Source organism: Asterias rubens, chromosome 2 (genome assembly GCF_902459465.1).
Source record: "Asterias rubens chromosome 2, eAstRub1.3, whole genome shotgun sequence".
NCBI classification, from domain to species: Eukaryota; Metazoa; Echinodermata; class Asteroidea; order Forcipulatida; family Asteriidae; genus Asterias; species Asterias rubens.
This window is the reverse complement of record NC_047063.1, coordinates 19,299,737-19,320,179: the sequence shown is the minus strand read 5'-3', so window position 1 is coordinate 19,320,179 and position 20,443 is coordinate 19,299,737. Positions and strand designations below refer to the sequence as shown.

The following is a 20,443-nucleotide window of genomic DNA, read 5'->3' as shown; positions in this document are numbered from 1 at the left end:
TGCTATTATTTATTCATCCCTTCATTCATTCATTCATTCATTCGTTCGTTCATTCATTAGTCAATGGTTTATTATGGTTTATTATCCAAATTTACAAATCACAGCATGAGCCGAATGGCAAGTAAATTTACAACAATAGTGTTTAAATTTAAGAAAGCAATCACAAGGGGTAAATAACAATGAGCTTAAAACAAAACAAAAACGTAGAAAATTGCACAAGAAAATAATCTTTAAAAACACTGGACACTATTGGTAATTGTCAAAGACCAGTCGTCTCACTTGGTGTAACTCAACATATGCATAAAACAACAAACCTGTGAAAATTTGAGCTCAATTGGTCATTGAAGTTGCGAGATAATGAGAGAAAAAACACCCTTGTCACACGAAGTTGTGTGCATTTAGATGGTTGATTTTGAGACCTCAAATTCTTAATCTGAGGTCTCAAAATCTAATTCGTGGAAAATTGTTTCTTTCTCGAAAACTATGTCACTTCAGAGGGAGCCGTTTCTCACAATGTTTTATACCGCCAACCTCTCCCCATTACTCGTCACCAAGTAAGGTTTTATGCTAATAATTATTTTGAATAATTACCAATAGTGTCCACTGCCTTTAAGTAGGCACATTAAAAAAAGAGAACAACACACAAATTCAGAAAGAACAAGTCAATACAACAGGCACAATAAGCCAATGGCACACACCTGAAACCAAATAACTGTAACTCAAAATCCTTCCACTCTGATGTATTAAGTGATAAATAAACACACAGTGTCACAGGAGACAGCCACTTCACAATCTGTTCTCGACAAAAAGCAGTGCTTCTGAGATACTAAGTCATAATGTAGTGCAAGTTGGAGCTCTAGTCAATGTGTAACACACCATGATTTTTATACAAACATGGGTGCACCTACACTACTTCAAATTGCAGGGCAAATTTGCAATTAAGACATTACAATAATAACAGCCATGATGATGCCACCATCTTGCGTTTTCCTATATCTCCTATTCATTTTCCAATCAAAGTACCATCAAAGGTTGAGGGAGTACCTAAGCAATAAGGGTTAAATGGCTTGCTCAAAAGGGCACAAGTGTTAAGACCAGGTCTCAAACACACACTCTGCTGATCAACAAAAAAACACCACAGCTGGTGTTCCAAGTTGTTAAGTGCACTGCACTCAAGCTGTTTCTGCTTCATGGCAGCTCTGCTATTATATCATAGAAATAGAGCCCAGAGAACGCTAAGTGCGATCAATTTGCCATACAAGCGTGTCACGTGGTGCCATAACACGCGCCCAGACGGAACACACGGGGAGTCGAGTTCAACGTTCTCCGGGTTCTATTTCTATGAATAATATATAATTCTTTACACACTTTCTAAGAACAGCGTATTTAGCCAGTAAAGGCCAAGTCATACTGCAGCGATAACGAAAACCAATCAATATAATGTCAACCAATATAATGTGTTCTCTTTGCGTCGCGATCGTTATCGATTTGGTTATCACTGCAGTGCGATTCGGCCTTACGTCTGCTGCTACCTAGTGTCCCAAAAGTATTCCTATTGACTTACCCTCATCCCTGCTGTAGGTTTCACCAGAATGTGGTTCAAACAGGTAGTCACCACATGCCAACTCAAATGCCTGATGTACAATGACAGAAATGTTGAATCAAAAAAAGGTATGGTATCCTCATTGTATATCCTTGTTATTCTAAGGACCTTTCGCTGAATCTGGTGATAAACTGCCATTCCTTGATTGAGTTTACCTTCATGATACATCTATTTCAACAACCCTGTAAAAAGTGTATATCAACCCTGCATTGACAAATCCGCCCAACAATATGCATGTAACCTACCACACAACTTCCAACAAAACCTTCCCCGAGAACCTCCCCACACAACCTCCCCCACCAACTCAGAAAACAACTTCCCACACAACCTCCCAACACAGCCTCCCTCTATAACCTTAGCACCCGACCAACCCCCTCCCCAACATTTTTGCATAACCTCCCCACACACACTCTCTGCACAAACCTCCCAACCCCGAAAACCTACCCTGCTCATCAGACAAATTTCACACATTTCCTCTCCAAACTACCAATAGAGACTTCCTCTCCCATACTTCAACTGTGCCGAAACTCTAAACTTACTGGGAACAGAATCTATAGTTAGTGGCTTACCATGCAAGCAGTGCTCCATATATCACTAGGCGTATCATAACTAGCTCCGATGATTACTTCTAGAGCTCGATATTGCCTCGTTTGAATGTCCTCAGTAAAGTGATGGTTCTGTTAACATCAAGAAATAACATCACATTAAGTAGGATTGAAAACTTTGCATGGTAGGAATACCACATAGAAAGGTTTGCGGTAACACCAAGTAATGACTATCTCTAAATAATAATAATAATAATAATAATAATAATAATAATAATAATAATAATAATAATAATAATAATAATAATAATAATAATAATAATAATAATGAATGAGTTCAGGTTTCAGGTTTCAGGTTTATTTCCATACCATTTGTACATGTACAATGTAAGGGAAAACTAATTGGGGTGGTTCTGTAAAGAACCGTTGGTTTCAACTCGCTGTTTCGATCAAATTGCTCTGGAGAAAGCACATAACTTGTCATTAACTATCCTTCTCATTACCACATTTTCTTCAGGAGTTCAACAAACATGCGCACCCATTCAGATGCATGGAATTTGACGGCGGCTCAACTGTTCAAATTGTTCCAATTTAGTGGAAAATACTGAGTGGTCTGACAGTAGGATGAAGGGTTGACCTTGTATTATTTAGACTCATTCACCACATGATATCATACTGTAGGCTGGCGTAGTTAAAAAAAACTTGGTTCCTTTTGCTCTCTGCTGACTATGGTCAGGCAGAGGGAAATATAGTCTAAAAATTGCAAACACATCTCTTGCAAGGAAACTTATTTATAAAGGGACGGTACACGTTTGGTAACTACTTAAAACAAGTATTAACTTAAAAACTGACTTGGTAACAAGCATTGGAGAGCTGTTGGTAGTATAAACTATTGTGGGAAACGACTCCCTCTGGAGTAATGTAGTTTTTGAGAAAGAGGTAATTTCTTACCAAAATAATAAAAGACTTCTAGCTAGAAGTCTTTTATTTATATCTGAAAACACACAAATTCGTCCAACAAGGGTGTTTTTTCTTTCATCATTTTCTCGTAACTTCGATGACCGATTGAGCCCAAATTTTCACAGGCTTGTTATTTTATGCACATGATGGGATACACCAAGTGAGATGACTGGTCTTTGACAATTACCATAAGTGTCCCTTCCCTTGAACAAGAGGCTTGTATCTCAGATGTGTTCTCAGAAGTACAACAAAATTATGCTTCCCATTATAAGGTATACAATATCGAAATACCAAACATCATCTTTATCATTTTGTGACTGATATCTTGCTAAGCTTAGCAGTAAATTCCGAAGCACTCCTTGGGCCCAGGTATTATAATTGTCGGTGTTCTTTGCACTCACCGTCCAACAAGCATTTCCCAAATCAGCAAGCTTCACTCTTAGTTCACCACCGTTAATACCTAATATATCTTGAGCACCTGTGGAAAGAAACAAATTAATGAAACCATGAGTCCCTGAATAGTCAACGCCTATTTAAAATAATAATAATAATAATAACAATATTTAATTCTTATATAGTACATTACATCAACAAATAATCTCAACGCACTTAAAAGATTTATTACAAATACTGGTAATCAATTAAAACAAAGATCTAGATTAAAATACATTAACAACCTCTTAAAAACATTGGTACATCAATAGTTATCGACGATAAAATACACGATAAAAGTCAATAAGACTCAGTTAAGTTAGAGAATTCACGAATCACAAAACAAAACATTATTACCTAAAGACTTGACGAAAATAATGCATCTTTAAAGCGTGCTTAAAGGACAAAAAAAGAGGGTGCATTTGAAATGTACTGAGGCAGTCTATTCCATACGTTGGGTGCACACCTGCCATAGTGATTTTGATTAAAACAAGGTTCAACAAAGCGCGTTTTCAGAGAAGGAGCGAGCTACACTAGAACTGTAACACTCTTGTTACTGAGTTGGTTTACATTGGTAGGTTTTTGACGTTTCCGCTCTTTCCAATCAACTTTTAGAGAAACCCTATTTTATTTAACCACCTTAAAAAGATCTGATCTTTGCTCTTTCCAATAACAGTACGCTTGGGCAAAACTACAACTTTTTAACAAAATAGGTCAGTCTTCAATGCTTTTTGTGTGTAAGCTTTGCCGACTAAAGTTGCTTATGGTAAGAAGGAGGAGGTATGTGTGCAGTCAACTAATTTCACCTGTAAGAAGGAAATGGTTTAAGCAATCAAGACCTTTGCCATACAGAGAGGATCTTTAAAAAAAACTATCTTCGCTGTCTTCCCGAAATCAACTTTTTGACACATGTTGTTGACACATTTGTGAACCAGTGCTTATGGTCCTCTTTATGTTCAACAGCAACCCCCGTCAATCTGACAAAAGTATGACCATAATACCCAGACCATAATAAAACATGTAAAAACACCTTTGCGTTTTAATGTCAATCTCATGCTAACAATGTTGCAGTGTCACCGCCATAATTTTTCTACAAATAGTTTTGCGAAAACCTTCTCTTACCTTTTGTTTCATTGTTGACCTCATTAGCCCCCTCCAGATTAACCCCTTGTGTTAACCCTGTTGAGTCCCCCTCACATCCTTCTCCCTCCGCTCCTTCTCTCTCCGCTCCTCCTCCACCTTGCTCCACCTCCGCCTCCACTTCTCCATCCACCGTCTCCTTCTGTACTACACTCTGCCTCATCTTCTCCTCCTCCAGGCTGGTCAGCTCCACCTCTTTCTCTTTCCCCGTAGAATCCTCCACGAGTTTGTTCTCCTCCTGTGCTGACTTCTCTGGACTTCTGTCCTTCACGAGATCATCTGCTAAATCAAGACCAATTCATGAAAACTTGTTGGAATCCCAGTAGTTTTATGTTTTAAGATTGTTTTTAACCAGCCTTATTCTAAATGGATTAGCTAGCTAGCGCTCTCCCAACTGAGCCATCTAGCCTTAATGTTGGTGGTCTCCCTATTGTGTCAATATCTAATATCTTTGTTTACGATACAACCTAGGAAGTGGCAGCAGAGGAGTAACCTTAAGGGGTATGACTATTCATTTCAAATATCAAGTACAAAACCACGAGGCAAACTCGGTACCTTTAAAATAATTTTAGGTTAAACAAAGAAAATACCTGCACTTAATAGATTATAGAAAATATTCTCTCTCTTTTTTTTAAAGAGTAATACTTAATTAAGACCAGTAACAGTTTACAAGTTTTTTACTTTCGTTGTTATTTGTTATGAGAGATTGCCACATATCACAAGGCCGGACAGCCACTTCAAGGTGAGGGTTAAACTGAACCGATTTGGGTTATCGACAAAAAATTCAACAACTATCCTAAAACAGGGTTACCACCTTCAAAGTCCTTAATAATTTAGTTATTGGTATTATCCCTAGGAGACTGGCTCGTATAGCACTACCTTTCGAATTGCGACCAAAGACAAACATAATATAGCCCTCACCTTTGTCTTCAGCGTCTTCTCCATTCATCTTCCCATGTTCCGTACTCCCATTCTGTAAGCTCACGCTCTTCTCCTCCTGGACCTCTCCGTCGCTGTTCACTTTCTCCTCTCCGCACAAGTCCCCACCCTGATTGACGTACCCATTACACAGTTCATTGGAGTTCTCTGGAGGGGGACGCAGCCAGGGTCCGTCTCCCATGGGGTCCACCTCTGGCAGGGGCTGCTGTTTTAATCTCTGGACGCACTCCTCTTGAGTTTCTGTCGTTGGGGACGGAGAGTCCTCTGAGTCCTTGATCAGGATTTTGGTCTCTTGTGTGTTGCCATTGGTTGTTGGTTCTGTGTTTTCTGCTTTGAACAAAAAGATCAATAGAAACATTAACTACAATAGAACATTGGAAAACCCAAGACTGGAATTTGAACATAATCACAATTTTGTTTCAAACAAATGTTAAATTTTTTAAGAAACACATCTTACAGGTTATTATTTTAATTGAGTTGTAAAATTTCTTGTCCGGGGAAAGAATATAAACCCTTACCCTTAAAAAGAGATAAGCAAGCCCCTTCCCAAGCCCCACTTGCATTCCCCCTCCCAACCCACTCTCAACTCCCTCCAAATACCCTCCCCCCCCCCCAAACGTCCTTCAAACATCGCTTCCAAGCCTGCTCAAAAGCCTGCCCCCAAACTCCTCTATTTTATTAATGAATGTTAAATTTGCATCAGGGATAAAGAATATTCATTTGGGTTTTTACACATATCCACCAATGGCTTGTCAGCATTGTATACTCAGTACTTACCAGAGTTCTGTGCAAACAAAAACACAGGCATATTACTCAGATGGGATTCGAACCCACGACCTTTTTATAAGTTAAAGGCTGTGTACACTATTGGTAATTGTCAAAGACCAGTCTTCTCACTTGGTGTATTTCAACATATGCATAACATAACAAACCTGTGAAAATTTGAGCTCAATTGGTCGTCGAAAGTGCGAGATAATAATGAAAGAAAATACACCCTTGTCACACAAAGTTGTGTGCATTTAGATGGTTGATTTCGAGACCTCAAATTCTAAACTTGAGGTCTCAAAATCAAATTCGTGGAAAATTACTTCTCTCGAAAACTATGTCACTTCAGAGGGAGCCGTTTCTCACAATGTTTTATACTATCAACCTCTCCCCATTACTCGTCACCAAGTAAGGTTTTATGCTAATAATTATTTTGAGTAATTACCAATAGTGTCCACTGCCTTTAATTAAGTTTTAATATCCAACCCACCTTCTTGGCTGTGTGTGGAGTCCACATCCCCAAGTCTCTCATTCTTCCCTTGCTCCTCCTGTACACCCTGCATGGCCGTCTCTGTCCCCTCCATCACTGGGGCTGCCTCGCTGCCCGGTGTCGTAGCGTACTCGCTGCTCGGGGTGGTTGCAAACTCACTACCTGGTGTGGTGGCTGTCTCGCTGAGCGGCGTCTGGTTCCCGTTGGTGCTACCGCCACTGCTGCTGCTGCTGCCCCCGATGTGCTGACCTTCTGTTTCCATGGAATTTGGTTGGTCTTTCTCTGGTGTGACTTTGATACACAATTTTGAAAGGAAATCATTTCTCAAGAAGCTCAAAAAAGTACATAAAAATAATGATGGTGGGCCAAGAAGACTTTTTCAAAATACCGAGGCTACATTGCAAGTGGTTGAGACCTGTTTCCCATCAATAATTTCCACCCCTAAATTTTATTGAACTGCTAAGCAAATTCCTGCCAAGAAGAGATCCAGTTATAAACGGTATGCATGACATGGTACTTTGGTTGCTTATCCAGTTTTGGTAAGCGAAATAGTGACTGGTATCCTGCTAATTTTTGTTAAAGTATATTAAAACTGGTTAAGCAATATTTTCTGCTTCAGCAGCTCTATGAAATTGGGCCCCGATTTACTCACAACACTTACTTCTAAGATTAACTTGGTTAATCCCATGGGATTCTAATCCCGATTATTGTACCTGATAATCTTGAATGCCTTTCCTTCTCTAGTTCCATCAGCTGTTGCTCTTGTTTTTCCAGCAGGGCAATCTGCTTTTTCTGTTTCAGCTTCAACCTCCTCTTCTTGTTTTTGGTCAGCTTTTCTGGTTTCTTCTCAATGGGAGCTGTGCTCACTGTAAGAAAAAAAACACAAAAAAAAAATAATAATAATAACTTTGCGGTTCCAACAGGATTGTTAAGGATAAATAACATCATTGTTATAATTTTAACCCACAAGGGAAACTGACTGGGTAAATTTTGAAATGAGTTTTGGGGTTGAACAAAGAATTGACTAGAGTGGGATTCGTGGGATTGTTATAATTTTAGTCTGAAAGATTACTGATTATGAAGTTTGTACTAGAGCCATTGTGAACAATTTTCCTCACTGTCGAAAAATGTTTGACAATTTCCCTTGCGGCTAAAGGTGCTATTTAAAACCAATGTTTTTTTCACTTGACATAACGATATTGTAACCATCCAAACTCTGGAACTAGGGTCGTGTGATTGACCCCATGTAAAGCATGATTAGTTAACTACAGAATCAATGGACTGGAATGTTGGGGCTCGGTCTGGTACCTATTCCATGGCCCTGCTTACACAAGATTCAGCACTTATGTAAAGTAGCAGCAGAATAATCAGGAACCTAATCTTTTTATAGTAGTGCTTTTCCATAACTTTTTAAATTTCGCGGTTTGTGGTTTTAACTATTGGCTGGTCCATTTTGTGGTTTATATTTTTAGAAATCTTTTATGCTCTTTGGTGGTTTTTTTTTTTGCTCTTGTTTGCAGCTATTTTTTATGTGTACAGCGCCTTGGGGTCCAGTCATGGATGTAAGGCGCTTTATAAGCGTTGTTTATTATTATTATTAATCAATGCTATATGTAAGCCTTACTTTACACCAGGGCAACTGAGGGTAAGAATTGTTATTCCTAAAAACAGTCTCGATCGTAGGATACAAACACAAGCCTATAGTGCTGCATGCAGGTTAGACTTGCCTCTTAGGTAGCCTAGCAGACCAACAACATGTACAGAACTATTTTACCTGAAAAATATCATAAAAATTGCACATGAACAAAAGCTGCGAAGGTCTAACCTACCTGATGACACTGGAGGTTTGGCGTTCCCCTGCACCCAATCCTTAGCCTCATGAGCGAGTTTCTTGATGTAATCTTCATCCACACACATTAGGATGTTCTCTGGTTTAATATCAGTGTGGATGATGTTGCATTTGGTGTGAAGGTAATCTAGACCTTCCAGAGTCTGGTACAGATAGATATATTATTATTATCAACATTAATAATAAATTCTGGTAATGAAAACCGAGAATGCATCAAAAGCAAACTTAAACGCTGTAAGTGGGAGCTTGGGAAAACCAGTAGACAAGGCTGCTTGCAGTCAACCATAGAGGTATAAAACCCCTACTCTTCCACGAAAACAAGTCTAGGTTCTTTTACGCAGAGCTGCTATACATGTAGTACACATGTAGTACATAGGTCCTATGTGAATGCAAGAACCTGTGTCACCGTGGTCAAGTGGTTAGACTGCAGGACTTGCAACCACAAGGTTGTAGGTTCGAATCCCCCAGCTAAACGCCGATTTCACAATGACTAGAATAAATATTGTCGTCAAGTTAATGAATCACAATTTCTTGATTTGTGTGATTCATAATCATAGACGTTTAACCAATGTTTGTGAGAGAGATTGGCTGTTGCCAGCTTGGTGTTTATATCCCTTAGTGGGAGTTTGCCGAGTTCCCTTGATGGGAAAGATCATTCAAACAAACAACCTAGTTACGCTTGTTGCTTATAAAAGGGGTTTGCTCAGTTGTTTCTGACAGCGGCTTCTTAGACGCTGAATGTGCCACAGCACCTTGTAAAAACCTTAAAGCCATTGGACCCTTTCGGTAAACACTATTGTCCAAGGCCCACACTTCGTGTATCACAACTTCTATATCAAATTAAAAACCTGTGAAAATTTAGGCTCAATCGGTCATCGGAGTCTGAAAAAAAACCCGGGAAAACCCACCCGTGTATCCGCGCGTTTCGCCGTGTCATGCGAGTGTTTAAAATAAATCTGTAATTCTCGCTAACGAGAATTTATATTGTTTTACTGTTTTCTCAAAAAGTTAAGCATTTCATGGAATAATATTTCAAGGGAAGTCTTTCACCACTACCTTCTGTAAACCCTGTAAGTTATTTGTAAATCTGTGAACTTTTTGGGTTTTTTCTGTACCAAAAGTGTATAATGGCTTTAATGGGTACCTTATTGGTACATACAATCGCTATATAGAATGTATATTATATTCAGGTCCATTATTGGATTATTTTCTTACCTGTATGATGATACTCCGCACCTGTGAGATGGGGAGCCCCATGTACTTGGATTTTATAATCGGCTTGAGGAGGTTGTTACCAAGCACCTCAAACACCATGCACACATCTTGAGTTGGGAGACGGTCAAGGAAAAAATATAGCGATACAGCGTCCACATCCAATGCTGCCCCAAATCGAAACCCAAGTTTGAGTTCATCAAACATATTCACAGCTCCGCTTACTGTGGAATTGTGTGCTTTTGTAAGCATAGACTTCTTTGGTAAGCAGAGCCATTAAAATTGGGCCTGCTCCTTTTACAGATGGGCTCATAGTTCTGGTTTGAGTTGGTAGAAAATGTTTAACAGATGTCACAAGTGTCATTTAGCCGTGCGTTCATGAAACTTAACATATTTGCACAACATTACCCTTTGTGGCAAGTCATGAATGAGCAGTCTAGTTTGCTGGACCCAAGCTCTGATGTTGTCAGCAGCAGAATTTTAGTTCGATTCCCGGTCTTGACACTTGTGCCATTGAGCAAGGTAGTTTAACTATACCTGCTTCAAAACAAGTTAGGAATGTAGCATATTCTGCTCTACCAGCCAGGCTCCTAGTGGATGATACCCGAACACTGTGAAGGGGATAACCCTGTTTCAGACCCTGGAGTAGGTTGCAATGTTCCCTGGTGGCAGTTGGTTTGGGTGGATAGCCCAAATCAGTTTAGTGAAGCCCTCCTGTTGAAGTTGCCGTCTGTGGCCTGATTTTAGGCGATCTCTCATAATAATAAAAAATTATTTAATTTTTTAAACGTGTTCAGCAAAAGAAAAGGATACGAGTGCCATTGACCCCTGACACCTTGAAGTCATCAAGGAGCTGAACCACACGCTCTCTATTTGGATCTGCTGTGTCACTCTCACGCACCTAAGGAGGAGAAATTAACAAAACAGACAAATTAAACAAAATGCTTCAGAAGTTTAGCAAAAAGAAAACCCTTCTAAATGGAAATCCTTCTTAAGAAATTCTTGATAAGAAAAAAGAACTGTTAACATGTCAGTTCTTCTCAGAGCAATCATCACTCAAAAGAGACCTATCTACATGAACATGGAAAAATGATGGCGTCCTCGCAAATTTCATATGGTTATTTATACTCACAGCTTTCAGTAGTTTGATTTCATCGATGGCTGTTTCTGTGTAGTGCTGCGCACTTTTAACCACCTTCAATGCTACATATTTACGACCCCTGAACAAACAAATACAGAGAAGTGTTAAAATTACAATTAAAAGGCTCAAAGAGAAAGTGTAATAAATTGTTACTGAACTTTCTGTCAGATTCAAAAAGTGCAGAATTACATGTACGTGTAGACTAGAAAAGACATTGTACATATATAATAGATGTTAAATTTGCATCGGGGATAAAGATTATTAATTTTTACTTTCCCGAGTCCTGTGAAAAAATATCACAGGCATGTTACTCGGGTGGGATTCAAACCCACGACCCTTGCAATTCTAGAGCAGTGTCTTACCAACTAGACTACCGAGGTTGCCCGGCAGCTAGAGGCAGTTTGAATCCTATGTTTTGGCAGTGGGTACCGCACAATATAATAGATGTTAAATTTGCATCGGGGATAAAGAATATTAATTTTTTTGTTTTTTACATTGTACATGTTTGGTCATTTAGCAGCCTGTATTACAATATAAATGTAATATTCAGGGGGTTTTAAAGATGTTTTTTTTTTTTTAAGTTGAAAATCGTTCTCTGCTTCTTGGACCTGAATAGTCAAACAAAAACAGCCAATGCTGTAAAGAGTTTCCTCAAGAAGGTCTACACAGACCTCTCCAGTCTTCGAGCCACAAAACCCAGCAAGGAAAAGAGAGCAACTGAAACACCTACTTGATCATTACAAAAACCCATCCACACAACCCAAGAGATTTGTATTCGAAACCCAGACCAAGGGCTGATTTAATTTCTACTTCAATCTGTGTGCAGTTAACCATCGCCAGTTGATTGATCCAAGTAGTTTTCTTCCCTATTTTCTTTTCTCTGTTTGGGTGGTTTGTTTTTTTTGTTTTTTTTTTTCTTTTTCTTTAAAGGGCATTGTGTAGGCTAAGGCTTTTCACCAAAAAAACATTTTATGTTTAAAATTTGAATTTGACTGATCACTTTTTGTCTCTCTTTTCAAAGAAAAACTTAGCAGATTTTCAACTAACTTCACACAGGTTACTCCTGAGGTTGTTTTTGAAAATGAGAAATATCTGAATTTACTTTTCCAAAGACCTATATTATGCAATGTCCACAAGCCCTGCACAGAATCTCAAATTTATTTTTTTTTGTCAGACTTTCCCTTTAAACCTGACCAACTTCTTAAATCCTTCAGCTGGCGGCTTTGCCAGAGTTTTATCCAATAAGTAACACACATCCAAATGCACAGACGCAGTTTGACTAAAGGCTGCGCACGTCAAATTTGACCAAAGTTCAGAAGGATTGGGCATTGAGTAATTACTCAGGGGTGAGAAACATGGCTGACAAAACAAATCCGAAACTGGGATCCAGATCTTTAGGAGGTACAATGAAATGATGGCATTTTCACCTTTTCACAAAAGCTGATGATAAAAGACACAGAATTCTCAGCACTATAAAAGTAGATCAAATGACTTCATTATTTTGAAAAAAAATACAGACTTTTTTTTTTAAAAGACCCTGGACACTATTGGTAATTGTAAAAGACCAGTCCTCTCACTTGGTGTATCTCAACATATGCATAAAATTACAAACCTGCGAAAACTTGAGCTTGATTGGTCATCAGAGTTGCGAGATAATAATGAAAGAAAAAACGCCCTCGTCACACGAAGTTGTGTGCTTTCGGATGCTTGATTTCAAGACCTCAAATTCTAAACTTGAGGTCTCGAAATCAAATTCGTGGAAAATTACTTCTTTCACGAAAACTACATTACTTCAGAGGGAGCCGTTTCTCACAATGTTTTTTACTATCAACCTCTCCCCATTACTCGTTACCAAGTAAGGTTTTATGATAATAATTATTTTAAGTAATTACCAATAGTGTCCACTGCCTTGAACAGGGGTGCGTTCCACTCGCGCAAACGACTCGCAACTGTTCGCGCAAACGTTTTTTTATCGTTTGAACGATTGGTGCGTATACGCGATGTCAATATGGCGGCGCCCTGAAATGAAGATGGCGCGCACCATACGTAGGTTTTTTTTAAACTTCGCTTTTGCTGCAATAGTCCTCTTTTTGACATCATTACATCAACTAATTAACTTTGTTGTTCCAAATCTGCATTATCATCCACCAAAAATACAATGTAATTATGTTTGTGACAAAAAAATAATACCGTATGCTTGTCCGCCATTTTAAAAATCACTCGCCAACACCTCCGAAGTATGTTCGCCTAAAGTTGCCAACGTTCGCCAACGGTGGCGGCGAACAACTCGTTCCACTTGAAATTGTTGGCGAACGTGCGCAACTGTTGGCAACGTTTGCGGGAGTGGAACGCACCCCAGGTAGACGTAAATGGTCTGTGAAGTAACACGGTCCGCCATTTTGTAGAACCAAATTTCCAAAATTGTGGAACGTGTTAGTTCCACAAAGTAAAAAGAAAACCACACAATGTCAAACATGTCAAAGGATATTTACATGTATGTGAATCATTAAATTCCACAAACATCTTTCCAACCATATTCATTTCATAGCATACATTTCTTATTGCCCAAAGTGCCCAATCCAAAGGCAATGTGTCTCTTTAACTTCCACGGCTTAAATCTAAAGTCCTAAGTATCTTTCACACACTTACTTGAGATCCCAGGCAAGCCACACTGTAGAGAAGTGTCCCCAGCCCAGCTTACGAACAACATGATACCGATTGTTGAAAAGGTCACCAATCTTCACTAAGTGGTAGCCACCTAAAGAAGAAGAGAGAAAAAAGAAGCTGAATGAGTAAAAGTCATGGAGTAACAGTCAACCAGCACGATGAGGGTACAAGTAATGCTAGACTGGCTCCCTGATTAAAGGAACACGTTGCCTTGGATTGGTCGAGTTGGTCTTTGAAAAGGGTTTGTAACCGTTTTTTTATAAAATGCATATGATTAGAAAGATGTTGTAAAAGTAGAATACAATGATCCACACAAACATGCCTCTAAACTGCACGGTTTTCCTTTTACCTCGTCGACTAACACGGTCGGCCATTTATGGGAGTCAAATTTTTGACTCCCATAAATGGCCGACCGTGTTAGTTCGCACAGTATTTGGAAAACCACGCAATTTCGAGGCAAACTTGTGTGGATCATTGTATTCTACTTTTAAAACATCTTTCCAACCATATGCATTTTATAAAAAACGGTTACAAACGCTTTTTATAGACCAACTCGTTCGATCCAAGGCAACGTGTTCCTTTAAGACTGGTCTTTACTGGCCCAAAGATTTTATAGGAATCTTGTTTTTATTTTTTATAAACGTGCAGTGAGACATGCCTAAGCTTTCCAGCTCTGCATTATCATTAGTCCAAGGTGATGTAATTTGTCAGCATGCACTTCCGATCGTCTGCATGAAGCACACATATTTGTGCATGTTTGTACATTATGCATGTAATGGTTTTTTATTCACTGTGTGTACATCTATTGGTGAATTGACTGTGAATCTCCATGTGAAATGGATGTGAGGTCGAATGTATTTCTGGCAGGATCCAGCCAGATGCTCAAGGTAGATATCTAGCATTACTCGCAAGTCAGATGTTCAGGCTAATCAAATGCTTACAGTGGTTGTACAGAGATTAACTTTTCAGCCTGTTATGAGCATCATTAAATAATCAAATTAATCCAATCCTGTAACTTTCAATAAACATGTTTTGTTATTTCCAACATAAAGGATACCACAGAAACTTTACATAAAGTTTTTTTATGGATTCAAAACAGAGAAGAACATGCCTGGTTCAAGGCGTCAGAGAGTGCCTCATGTGTTGATGAAAAAATGTCTCTGTTAGTGTTACTTCATGTTCAAGGGGTGACTTTAGGATTAACATTTGTGGACTTTTCCTTTATATAAACAAACAAGCAGAGAGAGAGGCCCAGCTGACAAATTGTGAGATCGAGCGTTTGAGGACAAACACACATGAACATAAAAAATATAATACCGAGGTATGACCTATTTTTATTGTGCTTCGGAACATGCTGTGAAGAATTTCTGCTTCGTGTGCACTATGTATTTTTTGTCACCTCGGTTCCGTCCGTGCAGCTCACACAATTTCATTTCAGCTCATTCAGTTCCTTTTGACAGTACAGTCAGTCCTTGTTTATCCTAGCCCTGTGCAAGGCTGTACTGTTTGAGCTATGTATTGAGAGAGTGGCGACAACTTGTGATTAGAAACCATTTTTGGTCCAAAAAACCCAAAAACAAAACAAAACATGTGACCACCAGACTGCACATTGGGTTGTGCTTCATTTTTGACAGAAATGCAAATGAAATGCACATTGGGTTGTGCTTCATTTTTGACAGAAAATGGCGTCCAGCAACCACATGCCCAAAGAAAACCAGTCCCTCTGTGTCGCAACTCTCTCCATACACAGCTCAAGGCTGTACAAAAAAACAATACAAGCCAGACAGATACAGGTATCATGTGCACGAATTGCGTGGGACAGTTTCATATTAAGTACCCCTTGGGTCGATGTGATTTTGTAACCTCAAACAACAAGGCTCAACTAGAACCTTGTGTTCTAAAATATAAATGCCAACTGTATGTTTTTTTTTTATCCCACTGATGGAGATACAGGAATCGGATATCTGAATATTCTTTCCTCATCGACCTGGATTATTTTATGATCACAGATTGTCATTGTGACATTGAGACGTTTTGGGACTTGTTTGAGAAGTTACATGTACGTGTAGGTCATTTATGTGTATCAAGCACTGCTTACTCATTATTTTATGATCACAGATTGTCATTGTGACGTTTTGACGTTTTGGGATGTGTTTGAGGAGTTACATGTATGTGTAGGTCATTTTACACTATGTTTATCAAGCACTGCTTACTCAGTACTTTTCCGAGTTCTGGATGGGATTACATGTAGAAGCCAGGACCTTTGCATTGCTAGATGTTGTACTACTAGACCAACGAGCTAGCCCAATCGCTAAAGGCTGTTCAAATTCTTAGCAGCAGTTACAACATCAAAAAATAATCGCTGTATTTCTTCATACTGTCCTGACTTAAAAAGTCTGAGTTCAGGTAAAAGTCTGAAATGTGTCATCCCTGAAACTTTTACTCATCCACAAACCTTCCAATTCCTTCAACCACAGCCTTTCCCACTGCTATTTGATTTACACCCGGCAACACTAACACAGCACATAATAAACACTGTGTACACAGGCAATTTCAAGATCAAGAGTGTATACAATTGGCATACACATTATACACTTAGGCCGTGTAGGTACAGCGCAAGATTGAATGTGCCTTTAACAGCATGTTTAATTCATGCGACACGAGAAGCACACACAGGAAGCCAGCGTTGCTGAAAGGAATACAGCAGAGCGTGCATTACGTCGTGTTACGCGTCATCAGAACGTAGAGAGAGAGTAAGAGAAGAAAGAAGGAAAAAAAACATCCCAACTGGATTCTAGCTAGCTGTGTGCAGAGTGTCTTCTTGCCTCATATCGCTTTCATGTACACTCAATGACCATGTAGACGGTGCAATTTAAAATTATGTTAAAGGTTTGACAGAACTACATGTAGAAAACCTTGACAGAGGATTGATGGAGATAGGGTATAAAGACAGCCTTGAATAACCCATGTTACCCATAGCAATTGCTGTTGTGCCCATTACAAAGTTCCAATCCTCTTGGAATTCAAGTGCCCACTAAGTGCCCACTTACCAGAGAGAAATTGCTGTGCCCCTTCAAGAATGAAATTCAAGCTCTGTATAATATCATGTTCCCTTAAATCATTCATTAAATTGTATGTGAATGAAATTGGGTCCGAAATTTTGAGTAATATTTAAGTAAAATTACTACATATACAATGTATGTAAAGATTGTTTGAATAATGGTATATTTTGTGGCATGTCGTGGGCGAGCAGTCAAGTGTACTGGACTCAAACTCACCGTGGGGTTGTTCTAAAACCCCCTCGACCCCCGACCCCTCCACGTCCGTCCCGTGTTCGAAGAATGTCCAAATTTCTATTCATAAAATGTGGCTTACGGCCGAGTAAGAATTAAGTCCCCGATTTAGAATTCACATTGTGTGATCCGCGACGCAACTTCCTTCCACGACTAGAATTGATTTCAAGTCTGAGAATGCATGCGGTTATTTATCTGCATCAGCCACACAGAATTGGGAGTATACTCTCCGCTTCCGCACGTCACGTCACGTGTACACCGATTGGGGACCCCACCCAAAACACGTGTGGGCCATTTGATCGGTTGGGTCTACAACCTCGAGCTCAGCGCATAGAGCAACTAGTAGTACACAGAAAGAGTGATCGGCCAGAAATGGGTCTGCTGCCTGATCATCACGTAATGAGTTGGCCGTAATCGTACTCGGGCGGTAAACGCAGGTTCCCAGTTGGGATAATAATCTTATTCAGGCTTGTATCAGCCAAGAAATACGCATGGAAATGCCGCGTTTTTTTTGCTGTACATCAAAATTGCCACAAGCCCGATCTCAGCAGCCAATCAAGCGCAGTTTGCTTCGTGCATACCACGTGTGTATGGCTTGTCTCACTCGTACGCTGTGTTTAGATGTGCGAGGCATGGTAGTCGACGTCAGCATACAAATTGTGTGCGTGATTGGCTGAGGTTGTGAACTGTGGCAATTTCGGTGTACATAAACAAAATTCGTACAAATTCGAGTGGTCGAGGGGGTCGTTGGTCGTGGGGGTCGAGGGGGGTTTTAGAACAACCCCTCACCGTGGTGTTTCTAATCAGCAGAGTTAGGGTTTGAGTCCCAGTTTTGACACTTGTGTCCTAGTGAAGCAGGACATTTCACCATTTTTGCTTCATCCTTTGGTTAGGACATAAAACTGTATGTCCCGTAAGTCGTGTAAAAGAAACAAGTTAAACTTATTGCTAAGAGAAGGGGTTTGCCCCGGTGTTCCTGGCAGTGGCTGCAAACATCAAGTCCCAAATCTAAAACAAGTAACCCTAAAAAATCTAACAGTTGATTCATGCATGAATCGATTCTCAGATTCCATTGTTTGGGGTGAAATCATTTTGGAATTCTTTCTCAAAATACTTTATAATACAAACTGCTGCATTGATTCTCACCAAGTAAGTTTTTATGGCCATTGATGTTTGGAGTAGTTACCTACCTTTAAGAGTTAGAGGACGGGGAGAATTATGTGTTTGTTTGATTTGTTTTATATTTTGCTCTAATGATCAGTAAACACACAGCCATACCACAGAAATTACCCTTTTTCTTTCTTTTTTTTAAACAAATTTTTGTTGGTACCCTGTGAAGGTCCAGGAGTCATAACAAAAAGTTGGATCACTCTAGAAACAGGCATGTTGGAAAGGCAAGTGTGGACATGTATGGCGCGTACAAAGGTGAAGTTCAGACAGCACATTACTAAAGATAACAAATCCGATCCCATTTGTTTGCCGCCCCCTCTTAAGAAACTGGGGTCAGTGTAAACAGACTGATAGATAACCCAGGAGTCAGCAATCCAGCATGCCTTTATTATAAGACTCTCTCGGGTCACTAAATACAAGGATAAATACATCATGCAGTCCTGACTGAGGTTTGCCTGGTGCTCAGAATAGAGATCGTATGGCACCCACTAGGCTGGGAATACATCATGCAGTCCTGACTGAGGTTTGCCTGGTGCTCAGAATAGAGATCGTATGGCACCCACTAGGCTGGGAATACATCATGCAGTCCTGACTGAGGTTTGCCTGGTGCTCAGAATAGAGATCGTATGGCACCCACTAGGCTGGGAATACATCATGCAGTCCTGACTGAGGTTTGCCTGGTGCTCAGAATAGAGATCGTATGGCACCCACTAGGCTGGGAATACATCATGCAGTCCTGACTGAGGTTTGCCTGGTGCTCAGAATAGAGATCGTATGGCACCCACTAGGCTGGGAATACATCATGCAGTCCTGACTGAGGTTTGCCTGGTGCTCAGAATAGAGATCGTATGGCACCCACTAGGCTGGGAATACATCATGCAGTCCTGACTGAGGTTTGCCTGGTGCTCAGAATAGAGATCGTATGGCACCCACTAGGCTGGGAATACATCATGCAGTCCTGACTGAGGTTTGCCTGGTGCTCAGAATAGAGATCGTATGGCACCCACTAGGCTGGGAATACATCATGCAGTCCTGACTGAGGTTTGCCTGGTGCTCAGAATAGAGATCGTATGGCACCCACTAGGCTGGGAATACATCATGCAGTCCTGACTGAGGTTTGCCTGGTGCTCAGAATAGAGATCGTATGGCACCCACTAGGCTGGGAATACATCATGCAGTCCTGACTGAGGTTTGCCTGGTGCTCAGAATAGAGATCGTATGGCACCCACTAGGCTGGGAATACATCATGCAGTCCTGACTGAGGTTTGCCTGGTGCTCAGAATAGAGATCGTATGGCACCCACTAGGCTGGGAATGTGAGGGAATGTGACAGATATCACATGCAGATAGACTAGGCAGCCACAATACTATAACCAATGTACAATGCATTTAATTCAGATTTTACCCTGTGCCCATACAAGTACATGTAATATGTGAGAGATATGAGCACTGTATAGACCTAATACTGGATCATGTCAACGACAACTTCTATTCAGTGTTCTCCTCAAGCTGCATTAAAATACCAGGCCAATACGTGCCAACACACACGAATTGCTGCTGATACATGAATTGCGGTCAATATACAAAAGTTGGGTTTTCTTTTGGTTTTGCTTCAAATCACATTCACACAAATCATATAGAAATTATTAAGAATGTTCCATACTGCACAGTACATTGTAGGAGTTTTTAAAACCAAAGATAAACACAAAGTCAAAATATTCTGTGGACCTCATTTCAATCTTACATGGTAAGGCCGGTTGGTAAAGTTCCAGCACATTAAAGGGAAGGTACACGTTTGGTAATTACTCAAAACAAATATTAACAAAAAAACTGACTTGGTAACGAGCATCGGAGAGCTGTTGATCGTATAAAACATTGTGGGAAACGACTCCCTCTGAAGTAATGTAGTTTTTGAATAGAGGTACATGTAATTTCTAGCTAGAAGTCTTTTATTCTTATCTGAAAGCACACAAATTCGTCCAACAAGGGTTTCTTCTTTCATATTTTTCTCACAACTTTGATGACCAATTCAGCCCAAATTTTCACAGGCTTGTTATTTTATGCTTAAGATGGGATACACCAAGTGAGAACACTGGTCTTTGACAATTACCAAACATGTACCTTCCCTTTTAATCCGGAGGTTGAAGATTCAAATCCCAGCTCGTAAATTTGTCACATATTCCCTCTAAAATTGAATCAATTTTTTACCCAGTTGGTTTCCCCTTGTGGTTTAAAGTT

At 39.8% G+C, this 20,443-nt stretch overlaps 1 protein-coding gene across 6 annotated transcripts in view; it reads right to left on the bottom strand.

Moving 5' to 3' along the window:
• Positions 1–20,443, bottom strand: part of LOC117306757 (SRSF protein kinase 3-like) — a 54,463-nt gene that overhangs the window by 2,904 nt on the left and 31,116 nt on the right. For 4 of the 6 annotated variants that reach the window (XM_033791245.1, XM_033791248.1, XM_033791249.1 and 1 more), the window contains exons 3-14: positions 13,726–13,834; positions 11,068–11,155; positions 10,749–10,836; positions 9,939–10,045; positions 8,704–8,866; positions 7,588–7,740; positions 6,875–7,165; positions 5,602–5,949; positions 4,663–4,962; positions 3,510–3,586; positions 2,173–2,280; positions 1,565–1,634 (exon numbers count right to left, since the gene is read on the bottom strand). In XM_033791245.1, coding sequence (XP_033647136.1) covers positions 1,565–1,634; positions 2,173–2,280; positions 3,510–3,586; positions 4,663–4,962; positions 5,602–5,949; positions 6,875–7,165; positions 7,588–7,740; positions 8,704–8,866; positions 9,939–10,045; positions 10,749–10,836; positions 11,068–11,155; positions 13,726–13,834 — 1,902 coding nt within the window. The remainder of the gene's footprint in view (positions 1–1,564; positions 1,635–2,172; positions 2,281–3,509; positions 3,587–4,662; positions 4,963–5,601; positions 5,950–6,874; positions 7,166–7,587; positions 7,741–8,703; positions 8,867–9,938; positions 10,046–10,748; positions 10,837–11,067; positions 11,156–13,725; positions 13,835–20,443) is intronic. The other 2 variants (XM_033791247.1, XM_033791246.1) reach the window with 2 other exon arrangements.